Source organism: Petromyzon marinus, chromosome 38, assembly GCF_048934315.1.
Source record: "Petromyzon marinus isolate PM22_M1 ecotype Great Lakes invasive population chromosome 38, UKy_Petmar_22M1.pri1.0, whole genome shotgun sequence".
Lineage (NCBI taxonomy): Eukaryota > Metazoa > Chordata > Hyperoartia > Petromyzontiformes > Petromyzontidae > Petromyzon > Petromyzon marinus.
This window is the reverse complement of record NC_133704.1, coordinates 7,976,594-7,999,376: the sequence shown is the minus strand read 5'-3', so window position 1 is coordinate 7,999,376 and position 22,783 is coordinate 7,976,594. Positions and strand designations below refer to the sequence as shown.

Below are 22,783 nucleotides of genomic sequence, written 5' to 3'. Positions count from 1 at the left end.
TAGCCTGCTGCTACCTCCTGCTGCTGCTAGAGATTGTCTCAACATGCGCGTCATACAGGTAGCCTGCTGCTACCTCCTGCTGCTAGAGATAGCGTCTCAACATGTGCGTCATACAGGTAGCCTGCTGCTATCTCCTGCTGCTGCTAGAGATAGCGTCTCAACATGCGCGTCATACAGGTAGCCTGCTGCTACCTCCTGCTGCTGCTAGAGATTGCGTCTCAACATGTGCGTCATACAGGTAGCCTGCTGCTACCTCCTGCTGCTGCTAGAGATTGTCTCAACATGTGCGTCATATAGGTAGCCTGCTCCTGCTCCTCCTGCTGCTGCTAGAGATTGCGTCTCAACATGTGCGTCATACAGGTAGCCTGCTGCTCCTCCTGCTGCTGCTAGAGATTGTCTCAACATGTGCGTCATACAGGTAGCCTGCTGCTACCTCCTGCTGCTGCTAGAGATTGTCTCAACATGCACGTCATACAGGTAGCCTGCTGCTACCTCCTGCTGCTAGAGATAGCGTCTCAACATGCGCGTCATACAGGTAGCCTGCTGCTACCTCCTGCTGCTGCTAGAGATAGCGTCTCAACATGCGCGTCATACAGGTAGCCTGCTGCTACCTCCTGCTGCTGCTAGAGATTGTGTCTCAACATGCGCATCATACAGGTAGCCTGCTGCTACCTCCTGCTGCTGCTAGAAATAGCGTCTCAACATGCGCGTCATACCGGTAGCCTGCTGCTGATGTGGTACTAGCATGGTCCGGGGAGGCATACAGGTTCTACTGCTGCTGCAGCTAAAGGGAGTACAGTACTGGCCTGGGGGCAGGTGGAGAGCGACAGACAGCTAGAGGACTCGTACAGCACGAGAGTGAGGGAGCGCACAGGTGTGTGTGCGTTGGGTCACACAGGTAATGGTACCTGGGCTACTGTGGTGTGCACGCGTGTGTGTGTGCGTTGGGTCACACGTGTACTATGGGTGGGGGGGGGGGGCACTCAGCACTACCCCCCCCTAACCGTGACCCCTACAGCACCTGGCAAGCCCTGGGGTGGTGGCGGCGTGGTCAAAAGTCCAAGTTCTCACCAGGTTCACGGCTGCTTAGCGAGGTCTGGCGAGTTTGTTAGGTGTGAGAGTGGATTGCTTGCAGTATAATAGAATATAAACCCTTGTTAACGACCACCCCTGTTAACGACTAATCACTTTACGCCCAATGTGCCGTGTGTAGTGTAGTGTATAGTAGTGTAATGTATATTAGTGTATAGTGTAGTGTATAGTAGTGTATAGTGTAGTTTATAGTAGTGTACAGTGAGGGAAAAAAGTATTTGATCCCCTGCTGATTTTGTACGTTTTCCCACTGCCAAAGAAATGATCAGTCTATAATTTGAATGGTAGGTTTATTTGAACAGTGAGAGACAGACTAACAACAACAAAATCCAGAAAAACGCATGTCAAAAATGATTTGCATTTTAATGAGAGAAATAAGTATTTGACCCCTCTGCAAAACATGACTTAGTACTTGGTGGCAAACCCCTTGTTGGCAATCACAGAGGTCAGACGTTTCTTGTAGTTGGCCACTAGGTTTGCACACATCTCAGGAGGGATTTTGTCCCACTCCTTTTTGCAGATCTTCTCCAAGTCATTAAGGTTTCGAGGCTGACGTTTGGCAACTCGAACCTTCAGCTCCCTCCACAGATTTTCTATGGGATTAAGGTCTGGAAACTGGCTAGGCCACTCCAGGACCTTAATGTGCTTCTTCTTGAGCCAATCCTTTGTTGCCTTGGCCGTGTGTTTTGGGTCATTGTCATGCTGGAATACCCATCCACGACCCATTTTCAGTGCCCTGGCTGAGGGAAGGAGGTTCTCACCCAAGATTTGATGGTACATGGCCCCGCCCATCGTCCCTTTGATGCGGTGAAGTTGTCCTGTCCCCTTAGCAGAAAAACACCCCCAAAGCATAATGTTTCCACCTCCATTTTTGACGGTGGGGATGGTGTTCTTGGGGTCATAGGCAGCATTCCTCCTCCTCCAAACACGGCGAGTTGAGTTGATGCCAAAGAGCTCCATTTTGGTCTCATCTGACCACAACACTTTCACCCAGTTGTCCTCTGAATAATTCAGATGTTCATTGGCAAACTTTAGACGGGCATGTATATGTGCATTCTTGAGCAGAGGGACCTTGCGGGCGCTGCAGGATTTCAGTCCTTCACGGCGTAGTGTGTTACCAATTGTTTTCTTGGTGACTATGGTCCCAGCTGCCTTAAGATCATTGACAAGATCCTCCCGTGTAGTCCTGGGCTGATTCCTCACCGTTCTCATGATCATTGCAACTCCACGAGGTGAGATTTTGCATGGAGCCCCAGGCCGAGGGAGATTGACAGTTATTTTATGTTTCTTCCATTTGCGAATAATCGCACCAACTGTTGTCACCTTCTCACCAAGCTGCTTGGCAATGGTCTTGTAGCCCATTCCAGCCTTGTGTAGGTCTACAATCTTGTCCCTGACATCCTTGGAGAGCTCTTTGGTCTTAGCCATGGTGGAGAGTTTGGAATCTGATTGATTGATTGCTTCTGTGGACAGGTGTCTTTTATACAGGTAACGAGCTGAGATTAGGAGCACACTCTTAAAGGGAGTCCTCCTAATCTCAGCTTGTTACCTGTATAAAAGACACCTGGGAGCCAGAAATCTTTCTGATTGAAAGAGGGTCAAATACTTATTTCCCTCATTAAAATGCAAATCAATTTATCAAATTTTTGACATGCGTTTTTCTGGATTTTTGTTGATATTCTGTCTCTCACTGTTCAAATAAACCTACCATTAAAATTATAGACTGAACATTTCTTTGTCAGTGGGCAAACGTACAAAATCAGCAGGGGATCAAATCATTTTTCCTCACTGTATAGTAGTGTAGTGGAACGTAATGTAGTGTATAGTAGTGTCGTGTCTAGTAGTGTAGAGTAGTGTAGTGTCTCCATAGAGCCCAATGTGTTCGCTCACCGAACATTCCCCTGTTAACGATGGGCGGTTATAGGTATGAATTAACGCATTGATTAACCATGTTTATTTTAATAGTGTGTGTTTATCGTGTTGTTTGGTATCTGTATGCATTGATATCCATTGTTTAAACATGATAAAGTGCGTTTTTGGGGTAAAAAGGGGCCACTTTCGATGCTATCGGAACGAATTTACTTGGTTCTTTCGGTAAAGTCACGTAGATGGAAAAATAAAAGTAAATACAATAAAAACTACGACGTTTCGATGTTGTGAGCGTGTACAGTATGTCCTATACTCGCTGAACGACCCAATCACTGAACCAATTGGGGGGGTTCTCCTGTACTGTCTATACTTGATGTGTTTTACACATTCACGAAACTATAACACATTGTCACCTCTAAACATTCAAACATTCAGATAAATACTGTGTATGCGCATGCATTTGTACGCGCAGCACTGTGCAGATGCTTGAGCAAACATCCCAATTAACACAGACACTTGTGTTGGCGGATTGCGATTGAAGCACACACAATCAGTCACCCTGCATCAAAGGAAGTGTCCCATTGTTTGGCGTTTATTATCAGAGTGTAGCTCGACACGCACACGCGCGCAGACGCAGACACGCGCACACACAACAAAGATCCCCCGTGTAGCCTTAACAGACTGTAGGAGCAAGTGCTGTTAGCGAGCACCGATGAAGGCCGGTGGGTGGCCAATACCACGCCCGGCCGCCTTTGGATGTTTACACATCACTGCACCGGGATACTCATTTGGGGCTGAGTCGACCTAGGGTAGACGTAGGACCGGTTTTGATAATCGTCACGTGGTGTTGGCCGCGAGCGGGAATCGAACTCGGGTCGCCGGGTTCGTAGCGCAGCGTAGCGCTAACCACTGCACTACCGCTCCCCACCCCCCCACACACACGCGCGCCGACACACACACACGTGATTAAGAATAATTGCCTCTCAAAATCTAATAGACTTCAAGCAATGACAATCACTTACTCGAATCGTCTGCGATCATTATGCCACTCGGAGTGCGGTCCCCGCCTCTCCCTTCATAACTCTTCAACTCAAGGGCGGGGGCTCTCCGTAATTTTACTCGCGACCTCAAAGACCGCTCTGTGTAAACCGACGCGTGTGTTTTGACACACGTTTGCTTTTATTCATTTTAAAAACAAACAAACACGCAAAAAGACAAAGGTCCCCCGTATAGCCTGGACAGACTGTAGGGGCAAGTGCTGTTAGCGAGTAGCGCCTATGAAGGGCGGTGGGTGGCCAGCACCACGCCCGGCCGCCTTTGTCTCCCCAGTGACGATGTTTGCACACCGCACCAGGTACTCATTTGAGGCTGAGTCGACCTAGGGGAGGCCCAGGACCGGTTCAGATAATTCACTGTGTAACAATATTTTTGTTTTGTTCCTGGGTAGTAAGTGTTATTTCCTAATTGTTTATGCCTCAAAAGTATAGAAAATGGCTATTATTCCCCACACACTTTGCTTTTGTGATGAGGACATTGATATTTTGAAACTTACCTATTTTCAATGAGAAAACGTGGTGTGCATTTGTGTCCTTCCTTCACGTAAAGTCCTGGTCACAAAAGCAAAGTTTGTGGGGAATAATAGCACCATTTTCTATACTTTGAGGTGTAAGCAATTAGGAAATATCACTACCCAGGAACAAAAAATCGTGTTACATTACATAGTGATATAGAATCGTCACTGGTGTTGGCCGTGAGCGGGAAGGAGGTCCCAGGTTCGTAGCGCAGCGCGCTAACGGCTACACCACCGCTCCCCACACCACCAACCACTCAACTCATTCGTCAACAACACTGCTGTGTGGCATTTGATTTGTTTTAAAGAATATATATTTATAATAGGTGACGTTTCAGGCAATGGCCCTTCTTACAACATTATTGCTTTTATGTGCCACACCGTTTTACGTGCAATGGAAGGCCCATTACCCTGAAACGTCGGGCTTTTCCATATTTGATTATATAAACGAGTGTTTGCTGTTGGTAACTGTTCTTTTGCGCCAAAGCCAACGTAGCAGCAGCAGCGGCAACATGAAAATGTCGGTTTGTTTTGTAATTCAATCTCCGCTTATTTATTCATTCATATCAAGCAGGTGGAAAGACAACGGTCTAGCACGCGCCAAAACATTCAATAGAAAAAAAAAACAAGTACAGTAATACAAAAACGAGGAATGCAATAAACCAAGTTTAGTCCGCACATCGTGACGCCGTCCGGACAACAGTTCCTCTCAATAGATGTGGTGGAGGGGGGAGGGGGGGGTGAAGTCGCTGGCTGGCGGGGATCTTGCTTTAAAAAGCAAAATGCTTGGACTGGCTTCGCCTGCCGCTAGTGTCATCAGCACGGCGTGGCCCGTTCCTACCGCTCACTGCCACGTGTCTTGTTCGTTTGTTCGTTTTTCCCCCTCGTAGGCTGCGACTCTGTCACCGCCCGAGCGTGTTCACTGAGCTCACTTAAAGTCACGGCCCACCTACGGTCGTTTTATTTTCAGCCAGTAAAGTGCTCCCCCACCCCCATCAGCATCCCTGCCCCCCCCCTTGTTTAGGGGGCATAGGGGGAGGACGTTGATGATAGGGGGGTGAGGGGGGGGGGCGCCACTGACAAAGGAGTTCTCTTCTCCTATCAGTCACAATAACCATACCGACCGCGCGCCTGGCCCCGTGTAGGTTTGGTTCCAGAACCGGCGCTCCAAGGAGCGGCGGATGAAGCAGCTGAGCGCCCTCGGGGCGCGCCGCCACGCGTTCTTCAGGAACCCGAGACGCATGCGCACCCTGGGAGGTCGCCTCGACGAGGCGGAGATGATGGCGAGCGGACCCTTCAACTACTACGGCGGTACGTGGGGGGGGGGGGGGGGGGGTTCGGTGAGACACGGGGGAGGGGTTCGGGCATGGAGACACAGAGGGGACACGGGGGTTTGAGCGGCATTGAGAGAGTCAGGATACTGGGAAATGGTAACACGGGGACATGTGGTCATGGGGATGGGGGGAAGAATGGAACAAGGGGATATGGAGACGCAGGGATATGGAAGCAGATGGGGAAGTGGGCATCGGGACAGGGGGGGGGGGGGCTAGGGGGGTAGAGGGGGGAGGGGGCATGGGAGAATTGGCGGCACCCGGGGACATGGGGGGGGGGGGCATGAGGATATGGAGAAACGGGGACGTTGGGTCATGGGGGGTACAGGGTGTTTGGATCGATGTTGGAATATGAAGAAATGGGGACATTGATGGAAAGACACAGGGATATGGATGTATGTTGACACAAAGGCGCAGAGACACGGGGTACATGGCGCATGAGTGGGCAGAGGGGAGAATGGGGCCGTGGAGACACGGGCGACGAGTGACTCAGAAGCGGAGGCGATGGGGCGATGGGGCGATGGGGCGATGGGGCGATGGGCGATGGGGCGATGGGCGATGGGGCGATGGGGCGGCTTTGGTGTGCGGTGGGGTTGGTGCGACGTTTTAGAATCACGGTGGGAAGAGTGTGCGTGTGCGTGTGTGCGTGTGTGTGTGCGTGTGTGTGTGTGCGTGTGTGTGTGTGTGCGTGCGTGTGTGTGCGTGTGTGTGTGTGTGCGTGTGTGTGTGTGCGTGTGTGTGTGTGTGTGCGTGTGTGTGTGTGCGTGTGTGTGTGTGTGAGTGTGTGCGTGTGCGTGTGTGCGTGTGTGTGTGCGTGTGTGTGTGTGCGTGTGTGTGTGTGTGCGTGTGTGTGTGTGCGTGTGTGTGTGTGTGCGTGTGTGTGTGTGTGCGTGTGTGTGTGTGCGTGTGTGTGTGTGTGCGTGTGTGCGTGTGTGCGTGTGTGCGTGTGCGTGTGTGTGCGTGTGCGCGTGTGCGTGTGTGCGTGTGCGTGTGTGTACTCTCATTCAGCCTCGCACGCCGTGAGAGCGAGTGCGGTTAGCGAGTACCTATTAAGACCGGCATGGACACAACAAGCAGGGAGGGGGGTGATCGAAACCACACCCGGCCGCCTTTGTCTCTCCGCGGCAGCGCCTATGCGTTTACACGGCGGACTCGTGTCACTCATTTAAAACAGCGAGCGGACCTAGGGGAGGCCCAACACGGGAGCAGGTACGGGGTTGAGTTATTAACTCGATTCGCCGGGTTTCGTAGCGGAGTGCGCTAACCACTGCGCCCCCACCCCCCTCCCCCCACGTCTCCGTCCCCACTTCCCCCCACACACGCGCGCGCTCAAACCTCAAATCCACCCACTCACTCAACCAAACCTCTCCCCTCCCTGCCTGAACACAGCCCCCCACCACCCACCACCACCACCCCCCCCCCCATACACAAACCCGCTCGTATGAATGGGCCGCGCTGTGTTGTGTTGCCCGCAGTCTGTGTGTCGGGAGGGGGTTGGAGTGGAGGGTTAGAGGGGTAGAAGTGGGGGGGGGGGGTAGCAGAGGGGGGTAAGAAGCGGGGAGGGGGGGGGGTGTAGCCGGGCCCTCGGTGGCCGTGATAATATCCGGACAAAGCCGCATCTGCGGCCCCTTTTTGTCGCACATTCGGCGTCGGATTTGTTCCAATTACGCGCGACACTTCAAAAGCAGTGGAGGTCAGTGTTCCCTCCCCCTCTAAGCTCCCCCTTCCACCCCCCCCCTCTCCCCACATTGCCCCCTCCTCCCCTCCCTCCCTTCCCCACCTCTCCACCCCCCACCCTCACTCACCCTACACCCACCCTTCCCAAATCCCAACTCTCTCCTTCTTCCAAACCCACTCCCTCCCATCGTCCCCCCCCCCTCTCTCTCTCTGTCTCTCTGTGTACAATAATTATATAATTAACAGCGCTTTGTCGATCTACTGCTGGATGAAGACAGTCCCCGTGCCTGGCCTCGTGTTGACCCTCGGGGTTGTTTTGAGCGTACTTCACCAGGCTGGGCAATGCGGGTTGGTGACCAGCAGCAGGACAGGTAGCGCTCGTGACTGATGGTAGCCGTGGCCGGGGAATCGACCTCGGTTTTACCAAATGTACTGACCACTGCGCCACCACTCGTTTGCCAATCGCCTCGTGGAATTCACGGCAGCGGGACCCTCGCGAAATTGAGTCTCGAGACTCGGTGAGGCTTTGTAGGGACGTCGATGCCTCGCGGGCCGATGTCAGACGCGAGTCTGATTTTTCTTCTTTCGCGTGAAACCCTAAATAATGACGGGAATAATGATAATAATAATTTAACAAAAAATGTTTCAGATGAAACACCACGAGGCTTTGCAGTTACGTCGAAGCGCGTCAAAATGGCGCTATTGTGACGTCATCGCGGACGTCGTTGAAGGGCGGGGCATCGTAGATGTCACACTGTAACGTGGCCTTCCAATACAAATGAATATATATAATCGGCGACGTTTCAGGCAATGGCCCTTCTTAGCACAGAAACAAATGTTTTATTTGTTTACTCTTAAGGCCACGGTGTTGTTATTGACGAGTGTGTTGAGTTGTTGTTGTTGCTGTTAATTGTGCCAACGCAGCAACCAACAAAATTTGTTCAATTATGTATCGATGTAGGAGCTTAGAGGTTGAGTACAACAATGAGATTGTCCTTGCACCGCCCACAGCGTAGCCCCCGCAGCCTCTAACACCTGTTAAGCACGGTGCTCGACTTGTCCTCGTACGACACAGGCCAAGCCCTGCTTAGCTTACTCTCTGGTTCTTTCGGTAAAGTCGCGTAGGTAAAAATAAAAAAATAAAAAATAATCAAATCACGACGTTTCGGAGGCAACACAAGCATCCGTCATCAGGTGCAACTATTTTGCCTTGCTAGTTGCACCTGATGACGGATGCTTGTGTTGCCTCCGAAACGTCGTGATTTGATTAACTTTATTTGTGTATTTTTACCCACGTGACTTCACTGAAAGAACCAGAGAGTATGGATCATTGCAGTCACGAAAACTTCAAATCTACCACTTAGCTTGTTTGTTTTCGTACCTTCCACCCTGCAGTGCCCCTGTGACTTGGGGGCTGTGATCTATGCGTCTCTATGTGTCTCTAGATCGCTACGCAGCTCTATGGGTCTCTGTCTAACTCTATAGATCTCCAGGCGACTTTATGGGTCTCTGTGTAACTCTGCGAGTCTCTAGGTGACTCTATGGAACTCTATGAGTCGATATGTGACCACGATGTCCTGTCACTGCCGTTAATGCTGACGACTCTGGACTTTGGTCTATGGGTCTCGATGTAACTCCATGAATCTCTGCGTCACTATGATTAATTATCTGTGTAACTCTGTCGATCTCTATGCAGCTATATCGGTCTCTATGTAACGTCTATGCCTCTGTATGTAAATGAATGGAAGGCCCATGGCCGGTTCAGATGGTTCGTCACCGATGTTGGCTCGGGTGAGCAGGAATCGAACTCGGGTCGCCTTGTTCGGAGCGCAGTGCGCTAACCGCTGGGCCACAGATCCCCGCACTCACCACCACCAACAACACCACCAACAACACCATCATCACCACCACCAACAACACCATCATCACCACCACCAACAACACCATCATCACCACCAACAACAACACCATCATCACCACCACCACTGCTACCAAAGACAAAGATCTCCCGTAAAGGCTGAACAGACTAATGGGGGAAGTGCTGTTAGCGAACACCTACGAACGCCGGCACGGCACACGAGGGTGTGTGGCCAACACCACGCCCGGACGCCTTTGTATCCCCAGTGGCGATGTTTAAATACCACACCAGGTACACATTTGAGGCTGAGGCCACCTAGGGGAAGCCCATGACCATCACCACTACCACCATCGCCACCACCAACCACCACCACGTCCATCACCATCATCTTCGCATAATTGGAACCCCCTGTGAATGTAGCCATAGCTTTTGAGACTCAACCGCTGCTCATTATATCACGAGGGGGGGGGGGCGGGGTTCTGTTTGGGCGGTGGTGGGAGGGGGGGAGCGATTGGAGGTGGTTGGGCGGTGGATGGGTGGGAGGGGAGGGGGGGCGTCCCGAAACATGTTGGGTGATTATGCGTTTCTGGCCCCAATTTGGGTTCAAAGATACTTTGAGGGGTAGCGAAGTGGGGGTCCGTGTGTGCGTGTGTGCTTGTGCGTCCGTGTTTGTGTGTGCGTGTGTGCGGTAGTGTAGCGGTGAGCGCGCTGCGCTACGAATCCGGCGAGCCGGGTTCAATTCCCGCTCACGGCCAACGCCAACGACGATTCGCTGAACCGGTCCTGGGCCTCCCCTAGGTCAACTCAGCCTCAACATAGTACCTGGTGCGGTGTGTAAAAACATCGCCACTGGGGAGACAAAGGCGGCCGTGCGTGGTGTTGGCCACCCACCACCATGCATACCGTGCCGGCCTTCATAGGTGCCAGCTAACAGCACTTGCCCCACAAGTCTTTTGAGGCTATACGGGGGGCGGGGGTCTTTGTCTTTGTCGTGTGTGTGGGATTTTCTGGGTGAGAGGAGGGATCTGCATCGCTCCGTCCGGGGTTATTTCGCGAAACGGAGCCGCCAGGCGCAGGGCCTAATCCCACGTCGGGTTTTTTTTTTATTTCGTTGGCGCCAAAGCCCCGTTGAGTTTCGCCGATTTAGCTTTTGCTGTGCCCCACCAATCCAACCACCTCCCCGCCGACCCATTCACTCACCCACCCACCCATTTACTCACACACCCACTCACCCACCCACTCACCCACCCACTCACCTACCCACTCACCTACCCACCCACTCACCCACCCATTCACCCACCCACTCACCCACCCACTCACTCACCCACTCAACCACCCACCCACTCACCCACTCAGCCACCCACCCACTCAGCCAACCACCCACTCACCCACCCACTGACCCACCCACTCACCCACCCACCTACGCACTCACCCACCCACCCACTCACCCACCCACCCACTCACCCATCCATCCACCCACTCACCCACCCACTCAACTATCCACCCACTCATCCACCAACCCGCCCACCCATCCACTAACCCGCCCACCAACCCGCTCTCCCACTTGCCCGTTCGCTCGCTTGCTCATCCACCCAACTACCGAACCAACTACCCAACCAACTACCCAACCAACTACCCAACCAACTAACCACCCACCCACTCACGCACCCACTCACCCACCCACCCACGCACCCACCCATCCACCCACTCACTCACCCACCCACCCATCCACCCAACTCACCCACCCATCCACTCACTCACCCACCCATCCACTCACTCACCCACCCATCCACTCACTCACCCACCCACTCACCTACCCACCCACCCACCCACTCACCCACCCACCCACCCACTCACCCACCCACCCACTCACCCACCCACTCACCCACCCACTCACCCACTCACCCACCCACTCACCCACCCATCCACCAACCCGCCCACCAATCCGCACTCCCACTTGCCCGTTCGCTCGCTCGCTTGCTCATCCACCCAACTACCGAACCAACTACACACCCAACTACCGAACCAACTACACACCCAACTACCCATCCACCTGATTGCTCGCTCGCCGACTTGCTCGTTCGCACCTCCACCTCCCCACTAACTCGCTCGCACCTCCACCTCCCAACTCACTCGCTCATCCACCTCCCCACTAACTCACTCGCTCATCCACCTACCCACTAACTCACTCGTTTATTCGCCTATCTACTAACTCACTCGCTCATCCACGAGCTCGCTCATCCACCGATCTACATACTCATCCACCCATTCACCAACCCACTCTCTTTCTCGCTCAGTAACTCACTCATGCAATTGCTCACTCAACCGCTCACTCACTACAACAATAATAATAGTAAAACAACTTGAAATGCTCGACATTTTCGAAAACGTGCGAATGTTGAGTGCGCAACGGGAAAAGGAACCCATCAACACATTCAGCCACTCAATCACTCACTCAGCAACACACCCAGCCACATATCCAGCCACCCATTCAATCACTTGCTCATCCATCGAATCACAGGCCCACCCATCCACTCACACACGCACTCAATCACTCACTCACCTATTCACCCACTCACCACTCACTCACTCATCTATCCATCCACTCGCTCATTTTATCCATTCATCCACCCACATCACAAATGCAGCCACTCACCCATTGACTCACTAGGTCATCCGTCCACTCACTTATCCATCTACCTCCTCACCCCACGCATCCACTCACTCACTCACCCGGCCCCCACATGCAATTCACTCACCCATTTACTCACTCACTCGCCCATCCACCACACTCACTCACTCTCCCAACTCGCTCACTCACTCACCCGGCCACCACCGCAATTCACTCACCCATCCACCACACTCAACTCGCCCATCCACCACACTCACTCACTCTCCCACTCGCTCGCTGGTCCATCCACGCACTCACTCACTCTCCCACCCCTACAAGACAAAGATCCCCCGTAGCCTTCACAGACTCTTGGAGCAAGTGCTGTTAGCGAGCACCTATGAAGGCCGGCACGGCACGCGAGGGAGGTGTGTGACCAGCGCCACGGTCCGGCCGCCTTTGTCTCCCCAGTGGCGATGTTTTTACACACCGCACCAGGTACTGATTTGAGGCTGAGTCGACTTAGGGGAGGCCCAGATAATAGTCACCGGTGTTGGTCGAACCCGGGTCGCCAGGTTTCGTAGCGCAGCGTGCCAATCGCTACACCACCGCTCCCCAATACCCCTACACACACACAGACACACACACGCACGCACACCTAGTAACCCTAAACCCCCACCCATCCCTCTCCTCCCTCCCACCCCCAGTGAGATTTGCATGTGAAGTGAAATACAAGAGAGAGAGAGAGAAAAAAATTATCAGAACTGACGATAATGGCAGGAGCCCTTTCTCTGCGGTGCTTGTAGGCCGCGCAAATCCGCGTGTTATTCGCTTAATCTCCGTACAAAATTTGGCCATTCCTGCTCTCCCCCCCCTCCCAACCACCCTCATCACCCTGAGCCTCCCTAAACCTCAACCCCCCCCCCTCTCTCTCCCCGTCATCTCCCTCCGCGGCTCTCTCCGAAACTCAGCGTCGTTGTTGAAAATAACAAATAAATAACAAATAGGCCGGAGATTAGCATCTGCAGATGAATCGCGCCTTACAAATGTAAACTATTATTATGTATCTCCCCCCTCCCCTCCCCTCCAATGTCCGTCTCTCCGTATACAAACAATAAATTGTTGCAAAGCCCAATCAGGCCATCCTCCAGTGAGTGCGCAATTCCAGCGTTGATTCAGGACAAGCAAAACTCCGTTTGGACCGGTTTCGACACGCAGCGTCTCATCGGCAGCAGCCAGCCATTGCTATTCTGGGCGGCTCCCTCCCCCCCACCTCCCCCCCCCACTCCGCACCCTCGGCTTTTTAAATCGATCTCCAATTGAGAGAGGGAGATGCCAAACAGTCTCCCTGACTACACATGAAGATCTTACAGGGCGCGGCAGCTGAATGAATGAAGTGCCTTTCTTACCACACCCCGCCCCCCCCCGATCTCCCCTCTTCATCCCCCTCCGCCCCCCCCTCTCACCCCCACTTGTAACCCCCCCGCCCCCCCCCCCACAGATCCTCGCACCCTCCCTAACGAACCCCCTCCCACCCCCCCACTCTCATATTCTTTGGGTCTTTCGGTAAAGTCACGTTGATAGGTTCAAAGAGAATAACAAAAACAACTACGACGTTTCGATCGCAACACGAGCGGTCGTCATCTCCACGACCACGATCTTCCACCTCTCTCGTTCCTCGTTCCGACCTCTCCACCACCACCCCCACCTCTTCCCCTGTTGACAAAGCATAACGCAACTTGGAAGCATAAGGCTTTCGAGGTGGTGGTGACGGGAGGGAGCGGTGAACAACCCCCATGACAGACAAACCATCCAGCAGTGGATCGTGTGTTTTTGTAGCGGACGGAGCATGGGGGGGGGGGGGGGGGCGAGCTTGGGGGTTTTGTGGTGCAATTGGCGGATGGAGGCGACTCGATTCAGAGAGATCGGCGCCTGGGGGTAGTAATTTGTAGGGATGAATCGATGTACGCACGCATCGATTAATCGATTGGAAAAAATCGTACGAACAAACACAAATCCCCGGACATCTCGCGCGCGAGAACCGATCGTTTATTTACGTTTCGTGCCAAGTGTCCACGCGCTGACGTTCACATGTTGCCGAGAGCGGAGCGGCTTTAAAAAAATAAAGAACTGCAAGCGAACGAGGAAACGACGCTGAGCGAACATCGGGACAGGAGGGAGATGAACAATAGCGGCCTCATCAGGAAGAGGGGTGGGGCCTAAGTGGAGGGTGGGCGTGACCTAATTGATGGGGCGGGCGTGGCTTACAATTGGGTGGGCGGAGTCTAGAGATGAATGAGGCGGGGCTAATAGGCAGGAGGCGGGGCCTAGATTAGAAGGGGGCGGGGACTGCAGAGGTTTCAATCGCCCTGTTGTTGATAGCATGGATCAGATCAGAATGAGAATCTTCATTTGGACTGGAGGGAGGAATCCGATTAGCTGTGAAGCTCTTTCGCAAATGGTCCAGTAGGGGCGGGGTCGGCAAGTACAACACCAAACAATGCACTAGAAATAAATAAACAACCTGCAGTGTGTGTACGAGTACAAATTGCGTGAGTCTATAAATTGCCGCCGATTTTTTTTAATCACCAAACGCAAGCTTGGGAAATTTAGCAAAACAATCAAAACAGTCCCAGACCACGCAGCAACATGCGATCATAGGCCGACTCGTGTTCGTTTGTAGACACCGTTATATTTGCATGACGTGCTACGTAGTAGACACGTTTATAGACAAGGCGGGTGCGGTGGCCAGCATCACGCCCGGCCGCCTTTTCCTCTCCAGTGGCGATGTTTACACCACCGACACCACCATCATCATCATCACCATCATCACCACCATCATCACCACCACCATCATCATCATCATCACCACCATCATCACCATCATCACCATCATCTTCATCACCACCATCATCATCATCACCATCACCACCATCATCATCACCACCATCATCAGCATCACCATAGTCATCATCACCACCATCATCGTCGTCATCATCACCACCATCATCGTCGTCATCATCACCACCATCGTCATCATCACCACCATCATGATCACCACCACCATCATCATCATCATCACCACCACCATCATCGTCATCATCACCACCATCGTCATCATCACCACCATCATCGTCATCATCACCGCCCGCTATGTGTAGTAATTTAAAGGCGACGCTGAACTGTCCTGCCGATTCGGAGAAGTCGTGTGCTCGGTACGATAATGCTAATCGGGACGACATCAACTAGTTGACAGCAACAACACCGCATGGGTTGGTACAGTCAGTGTCGACTGACAGCCATCGAGAACACACGGAGTATGATGTTTAAAACACGTGGAGGTGATCTGTGCTTCTTGTGTTTCAAATCCTCCTGATTGGTTGCGTTGGGGCGGGGGGCGGGGTTTACTCAGCCAATCATCCTTGCGAAGGTCGATACAATTAATGGGAAGTCAACAGTTTGGACAGACCCCCCGCCCTCCATCATAGGAATGTGAAATTTCAACGAATTGTTGTAAGAAGGATTGACCCAGGCCGATACAAGTAATAGGTAACATGTTTTGTGGGAAGCGACTTGAGGTTGCTTTCGGAATTAGTTAATTGACTCTTGTATGTAAACACTCATTGATTGGCTGATACCATGGACATATATAGGGAGAGAGGACCGCAGTGCTTGGGAAATTTTTGGTGGAGCCGGCTCCAGTTTGGTGACCCCGAGTGACTTCTTGCCATTGAGCCTCAATCGTGGTCTCCACCTGAGTTCTCACCCTGTCAAACAGCATCTGGTCATCTGTGAAAAAGAGCTTCATAGCTCATCGGATTCCTCCAGGCTAAATAAAGATCACGTTTCTAAAATACTAAATTTGACCCCGCCCACCCTTCTCACCCCCGCCCCCTCCACCGCCCTCCCCTCCCACCCCCCCCCCCGTATTGCCCCACAGACTACCAAGGCGACTACTACGTCCCGGGCAGCAGCTACGACTTCTTCCCGCAAGGGGGGCCCCCGGGGCAGCCGCAGAGCGCGGCCGAGCTCGCCTTCCTCCCCACCGCGGGGGGGCTCGCGGGACCCGGCGAGCACCCCCACCATGCTCATCCGCACCCTCACCACGCTCACCCGCACCCTCACCAGCACCCCCACCACCCGACCAGCATCCCCGGTCCCGACGCCGGAGGGGTGCCTCGCTTCGCAGACATGCTGCCCCACGGGGGAGCGGGTGGGCCCGGAGGCGGAGGAGGTGGCGGAGGTGGCGGGGGTGGCGGTGGCGGAGGAGGTGGCGGTGGAGGCGGAGGAGGAGGTGGGGGCGGTGGAGGAGGAGGAGGAGGAGGAGGTGGGAGCGGTGGATCCGGACCAGGAATCACGTCGGGTCCCGGGGGGGCAGGTGGGGGAGCGGACACCCCCAGCCCGGAGCCTCAACCCGGAGGGGGGCCGCCGCCACCGCCGCACCTGCACGCCATGGGGGTCCCACAGGGGGACGTGTACGTGAGCGCGGGGCCCAGCCCCCCATTCCACATTCCCGGGGCGGGACCTGGGCCCTATAACGGCCACCCGCTGGCGCACCCGGAGATGGGCGAGGGCACGGTCTGGTGAAACGAGAGGCGAAACAAAACAAACAACAACAGCAACAGCAAGAAAACTGTAGCACGGTGATGATGATGGTGATGATGATGGTGATGATGATGGTGATGATGGTGATGATGGTGATGATGGTGATGATGATACCCGACACGTGGCTCACCCGATACGCCCTCCATCTCTTCTTCTTCTTATGAACTTATACTTGTCAACCTCGTTGTCCGCTCACGCAACCGAACCAAAACGCAAGATGATGGAGGGCCCGTCCGGGAGTGGTGGGATTTGGGGGGTGGGGGCGGGGGGGGGCCGGGGGGGGTTGGGAGGGGAGGGGCGTGGGAGGAGATGGGTGTGAATATAAGGTGGGGGTGGGGGGGGGAATAACTAAACAAAACCTTTTAGAAGCCAAAATCTGGAGCTGCTGACCTCGATATCTCCTCGGGAATTCGTCCGTCCCGATGTTCATTGAAGATTTAAAAAGAAACCTCGACTCGAAGCCGCCATGAGCACGTGCGACGATATGTGTGTGTGTGTGTGCGCGTGTATTTTGAAGAGGACTTTGTGACGTCACGAGTGGGCGTCGTGAGGGGTGGGGGGAGGGGGGCTTGCGGGGGCTTTGGGGGGGCGTGTGAAGGAGACGGATGGGGGGGTGGCGTTGGGGGTTGAACAAACAAGCAAAGCGACAAAACTAATAATAAGCAAAAAAATTCTAATCATCAACATGATTCACAAAGCAAATACAATGACTCGTAAACTCGAACAAACCCGCGTGTAACAAAATAGTGTTGAACCCGCCGGACGAGAACGTTGGAAGACCCGACACTTGAGCAGAACGAAGAGACCTCCTTCCAATCTGTCACGGCGTCACATTTATCAAACCTCCAGTGTTTTTCGCTCCCGTGGTGAGCTCGTTTATAGCCATTATGAGTCTATTGCGCGCTCGTATACGCGCGCGCGCGCGTGCGTGTGCGCGCGCCTGTGGGTGGGTGTGGGTGTGTGTGTGCGCACGCGTGTGTGTGTCTGTGTGTGTGTGTGGGAGGGGGAGCGGTAGTGTAGCGGTTAGCGCGCTGCTCTACGAACCCGGTGACCCGAGTTCGATTCCCGCTCGCGGCTACCAACACCCAGTGACGATTATCTGAACCGGTCACGGGTCTCCCCCTGTCGTCGACTCAGCCTCAAATTGTATGTGCCCGGTGCGTTGTGTGTGTAAACATCGCCACTGGGGAGACAAAGGCGGCCGGGCGTGGTTCTGGCCATCCACGCCCTCGTGTACCGTTCCGGCCTTCGTAAGGTGCTCGCTAACAGCACTTGCCACAAAAAAATAATAATCTGTTATGGCTATACGGGGAGATATTTGTGTCTTGTGTGTGTGTGTGTGGGCGCGCGTGCGTGCGTGCGCGTGCGTGTGTGCACTTCTTATTTAGCGAATTGCTCTCGGGGCGCACAGCGATCTGGTCGGATGGAGACCCTCCCCCCCCCGATAGCCACGATCAGTCGCACACCCCTCGGAACAACGGATCGAGAGGCGGTCGAGCCGAAGGGTCGGAGTCCGTTCCTCTGCCGTTCGCCCACCGGGTTCGCGGTCGCAACTCTGTCTGTCTCTCTCCCTCTCTCTGCGTCTCCGTCTCTGTGTCTCTCTCGCAACTGGTTGCAGGAGACGTACGCACACGGCAAAGCGATTCGATCGCGTGGAACCGCCAACGGCTGCAGCAAAAATGATCGCTCAGGCGTGGACTGCGGCTCTTATACTCGCGATTTCAGTATTGAGATTTGACGGATTATTGAGATTTAGCTCCGGTTTTTTTGGGGGGGGGGTGGGGGGTGGGGGGGAGGCGGAGGGGAGGGGGTCGAATGTTTATTCAGTAATAATAATCACCACCACGACGACGATGATGATGATGATGACAGTAATAATATGTTTTTTTTTCGTTTTGTGTTGACGCGTGAACAGCAGCATTATGAACAACGCAATCGTCTCCGCAGTATTATTATTATAATAATTACATCGTTATCGTCGTTATTCTTGTTGTTCTCCGCATCGCCACTGCCGTCGAGGGTTCCCTGCCATCGAACCGTCAACCACAATCCCGCCCCCCCCCCGGTCCCCCCATTCACGGCGCTGTCCCATGGATTTAATTTTGTAAGTCTCACTTAGCTTTTTTTCTGATCTCTGTTATTGGAAAGGTGGACGCAGGGCTGTGATCGGCGAGAGGGGGTGGGTCGGGGGCGGTGTAGAGGTTCAAAATCCTCAATCGCACGGCCGATCCGTGCCGCGTGCTCGCTTCAGGCCGAACGGACAACAGGAAGCCGTCGTGAATTACGACGAAAAGCACTCGGATTTGTTACGGCAAACTTACGAACTTTTTTTGCCTGCACGCGGTCCGTGCGGTTGCGTGCGTGTGTCTGTGTGGAGCTTTTTGCGGGGCTGTACCGCGTTGTCGCTCGCACACGATGATAGTGGCGGTGGTGGTGGTGATGTCCGACGTTTCGCACCACCGCGGCTGGCTGGCTGCGAGCGAGAGCCGTGCCCCAGGAAGCGAAACGTCGGGCAAAGGTCGACGCGCCGAGTTGATCGCGCGGTACAACCCCGGAAAATGACGAGAACCAAACCAGTTGTGCAGTGATCGATAATTGGGTGATGTCATCGTGTAAAAGTGTGTGTGTCGTAACCCCTCCTCCACCCGTCACAACCGGTTAACAAGAGTGTCGCGTGAATCAAAACGTGGCATAATGTGTGACCGGTTCGGGAGCACTCCCGATTGTCTTTGTTGTTATTGTTGTTGTTGGAGAGTAATGAATCTCACAACATTTGAATAGGCGCGAGGTTTCGCTGGAGATTGCAGCCAGCATCATCAGGTTGATAAACAAGAGCTCAGTTCAGCCTGCGTTGGGTGGAGGACGCTTTACGACACAACATTGTTATTTAACACGATTACGTAGCGCGCAGCAAAAAAAAACAACAACCCCGATTATGAATCGTAAAATGGGTCGTGAAATAACTGCAGGTGTAAAACCAATTGCGCAGAGTATCGATACAACGACAATTACCGCTACAACAATTTGTTATTTTTAAAGCAACAAAACAGACTCGCCCTTACCCTGTGTGGTATCTCTCTATGACATGGCATCTCGCTTTCAGTATTAATCCGTTACTCATCACTCATCGCGGACACGAACATAACTTTGTGTGTATTTTTTTTAAAGACCAATTTTGACTTTCAGACATTCATCAATCTGCGGCAAATTTCTCAAATAAACTAATTTGGGGGGGGGGGAGGGGGGGCGTAGAGGGCGGGGGGTGGGGAGAGGTAGCGGCTGTCACCTACATCGATCCGGTGGTGGGAAATTCCACGTTATCATGGTGGGTGGGGGATTAATTAAATCGAATACAACAGTAACCGTCAATAGAAATAATTTGTTGAAACTTCCAGTGTTACTTTTTGCTAAGATCGTACGATTATAAATGATCAGTTACAGTCTCGGTCTCTCCCTCTTTGCCAAAGCGATGAGATAAGAACTTGGAAGGGGGAAAGTGGCGATGGCAGCGAATTCTCACGGTGAGGTCAGTGCCAGGGAGTAAGCGACTGCCGGTGGTGATGGTTGTGGTGGTGGTTGTGGTGGTGGTTGTGGTGGTGGTTGTGGTGTTTGTGGTGATGTGAGTGGTGGTTGTGGAGATGTGAGTGGTGGTGGTGGTGGTTGTGGTGGTGGTTGTGGTGGTGATGTGAGTGGTGGTTGTGGTGTTTGTGGTGGTGGTGATGTGAGTGGTGGATGGTGGTTGTGGTGATGTGAGTAGTGGTGGTGGTTGTGGTGGTTGTGGTGGTGGTTGTGGTGGTGGTTGTGGTGGTTGTGGTGGTGGTAATGTGAGTGGTGGTTGTGGTGATGTGAGTGGTGGTGGTGGTTGTGGTGGTGGTTGTGGTGGTGATGTGAGTGGTGGTTGTGGTGTTTGTGGTGGTGGTGGTGATGTGAGTGGTGGTTGTGGTGGTGATGTGGGTGGTGGTTGTGGTGGTTGTGGTGGTGATGTAAGTGGTGGGTGGTGGTTGTGGTGGTGGTGATGTGAGTGGTGGGTGGTGGTTGTGGTGGTGATGTAAGTAGTGGGTGGTAGTTGTGGTGGTGATATGGGTGGTGGTTGTGGTGGTGATGTAAGTGGTGGGTGGTGGTTGTGGTGGGGGTGATATGGGTGGTGGTTGTGGTGGTTGTGGTGATGTAAGTGGTGGGTGGTGGTTATGGTGGTGATGTAAGTGGTGGGTGGTGGTGATGTAAGTGGTGGTTGTGGTGGTGGTGATGTAAGTGGTGGGTGGTGGTTGTGGTGATGTAAGTGGTGGGTGGTAATTGTGGTGGTGGTGATGTAAGTGGTGGGTGGTAGTTGTGGTGGTGGTGATGTGAGTGGTGGGTGGTGGTGATGTGAGTGGTGGGTGGTGGTTGTGGTGGTGATGTAAGTGGTGGGTGGTGGTTGTGGTGGTGATATGGGTGGTGGTTGTGGTGGTGATGTAAGTGGTGGGTGGTGGTTGTGGTGGGGGTGATATGGGTGGTGGTTGTGGTGGTTGTGGTGATGTAAGTGGTGGGTGGTGGTTATGGTGGTGATGTGAGTGGTGGTTGTGATGGTGATGTAAGTGGTGGGTGGTGGTTGTGGTGGTGATGTGGGTGGTGGTTATGGTGGTGATGTGAGTGGTAGTTGTGATGGTGATGTAAGTGGTGGGTGGTGGTGATGTGAGTGGTGGTTGTGGTGGTGGTGATGTGAGTGATGAGTGGTGGTTGTGGAGGTGATGATGTGAGTGGTGGGTGGTGGTTGTGGTGGTGATGTGAGTGGTGGGTGGTGGTTGTGGTGGTGGTGATGTGAGTGGTGGTTGTGGTGGTGATGTCAGTGATGGGTGGTGGTTGTGGTGGTGATGTTAGTGGTGGTGGTGGTGGTGCGAGTCGTGGGTGGTAGTGCTGATGTGAGTCGTGAAGTGAGCGCTGGGTGGTGGTAATGTGAGTAGTGGTGATGTGAGTGGTGGGTGGTGGAGATGTGAATGTTGGTGGTCGTGGTGATGTGAGTAGTGGTGGTTGTGGTGGTGGTTGTGGTGGTGATGAGAGCGATTCTCACGTGATCGGGTCTCACTCGCGATGTCACCTCCACGCCACACAACTCCAGACCTCACTAACTCATCACTCACCAGCTTACTCGCTCACCGCTAGATCAACACCCGATCAGTAGCTGAGGAGCGAATTATTACAACCAGATTACCTTCCTGTTCACAACCTCACCACCTAGCCTCTACCTCACCACCTGCCCACTAGCTCACCATCTGACCATGAGCTCACCACCTGACCACTAGTTGACCACCTGACTACTAGCTTCACCAGATTACCAGCTCATCACCAGATCACTAGCTCACCACCAGATCACTAGCTCATCACCAGATCACTCACTAGCTCACCACCAGATTATTAGCTTACAAAAGGTTTACCACTGGATTACTCACCACCAGTTTGCCATCTTTACCACCGTAATCCGATCTTTATTACGTTTCTCGCCATCAACTCACCACCGGAACCAGTATATCAAAACATTCCGGACTAGGTTTACTATGAGATTACCAGCGGTAAATATCACGTGACCCGCTAGCACACCGCCATTACCAGCAGACTCTCAGATTCACTCGCTTTCATCACCACCACCACCACCACTTCATAATCACCTTAACTACCAGATCACCACGCAAACCACCGCATCCTGCACCCTTCACCACCTTTCACGATCACGACCACCAACCACAACCACAGCAACCACCATCACAACCACCGGGACTTAATTGCTCACTCGATAGTGTCCAGAACGTTGCTCGGCTGTCATGAAGTAAGGGGATTAGTATGGCGTAAGGCACTACCACGAGAGTACAAGGTGACGCCTAGCCATAACACAACACTAGTAACAAATAATCCGATATCATTGCGTCATATATTGCTGTAATCATAGACAACAAAACAAACATCTAGGACAACGTTAAATGCGAGCACGATGTAAACTGGGTGCCAACATCATTCCCGGTATCTGTGTTTCCTGAACTGTTCCGACTGAATATCACCATTCGATCATCACTGCAACCACCACCACGACCACCACCAACAACAACATCGCCCCCCCCCCACTTCCCGCACCGCTCCCCATCTCCCCCCCCCCCCCCCCCCCCGCCACCACCACCACCAATCCCATGAAACTGTGAGGACAA

General features: G+C 53.2%; 1 protein-coding gene across 1 annotated transcript in view; it reads left to right on the top strand.

Annotated features, from left to right (window-relative positions):
- Window positions 1-16,592, top strand: part of LHX1 (LIM homeobox 1) — a 71,115-nt gene extending 54,523 nt beyond the window's left edge. Inside the window, exons 4-5 of the mRNA XM_076072469.1 lie at window positions 5,677-5,842; window positions 15,946-16,592. Coding sequence (XP_075928584.1) covers window positions 5,677-5,842; window positions 15,946-16,592 — 813 coding nt within the window. The remainder of the gene's footprint in view (window positions 1-5,676; window positions 5,843-15,945) is intronic.
- The last annotated feature ends 6,191 nt before the right edge of the window (window positions 16,593-22,783 follow it).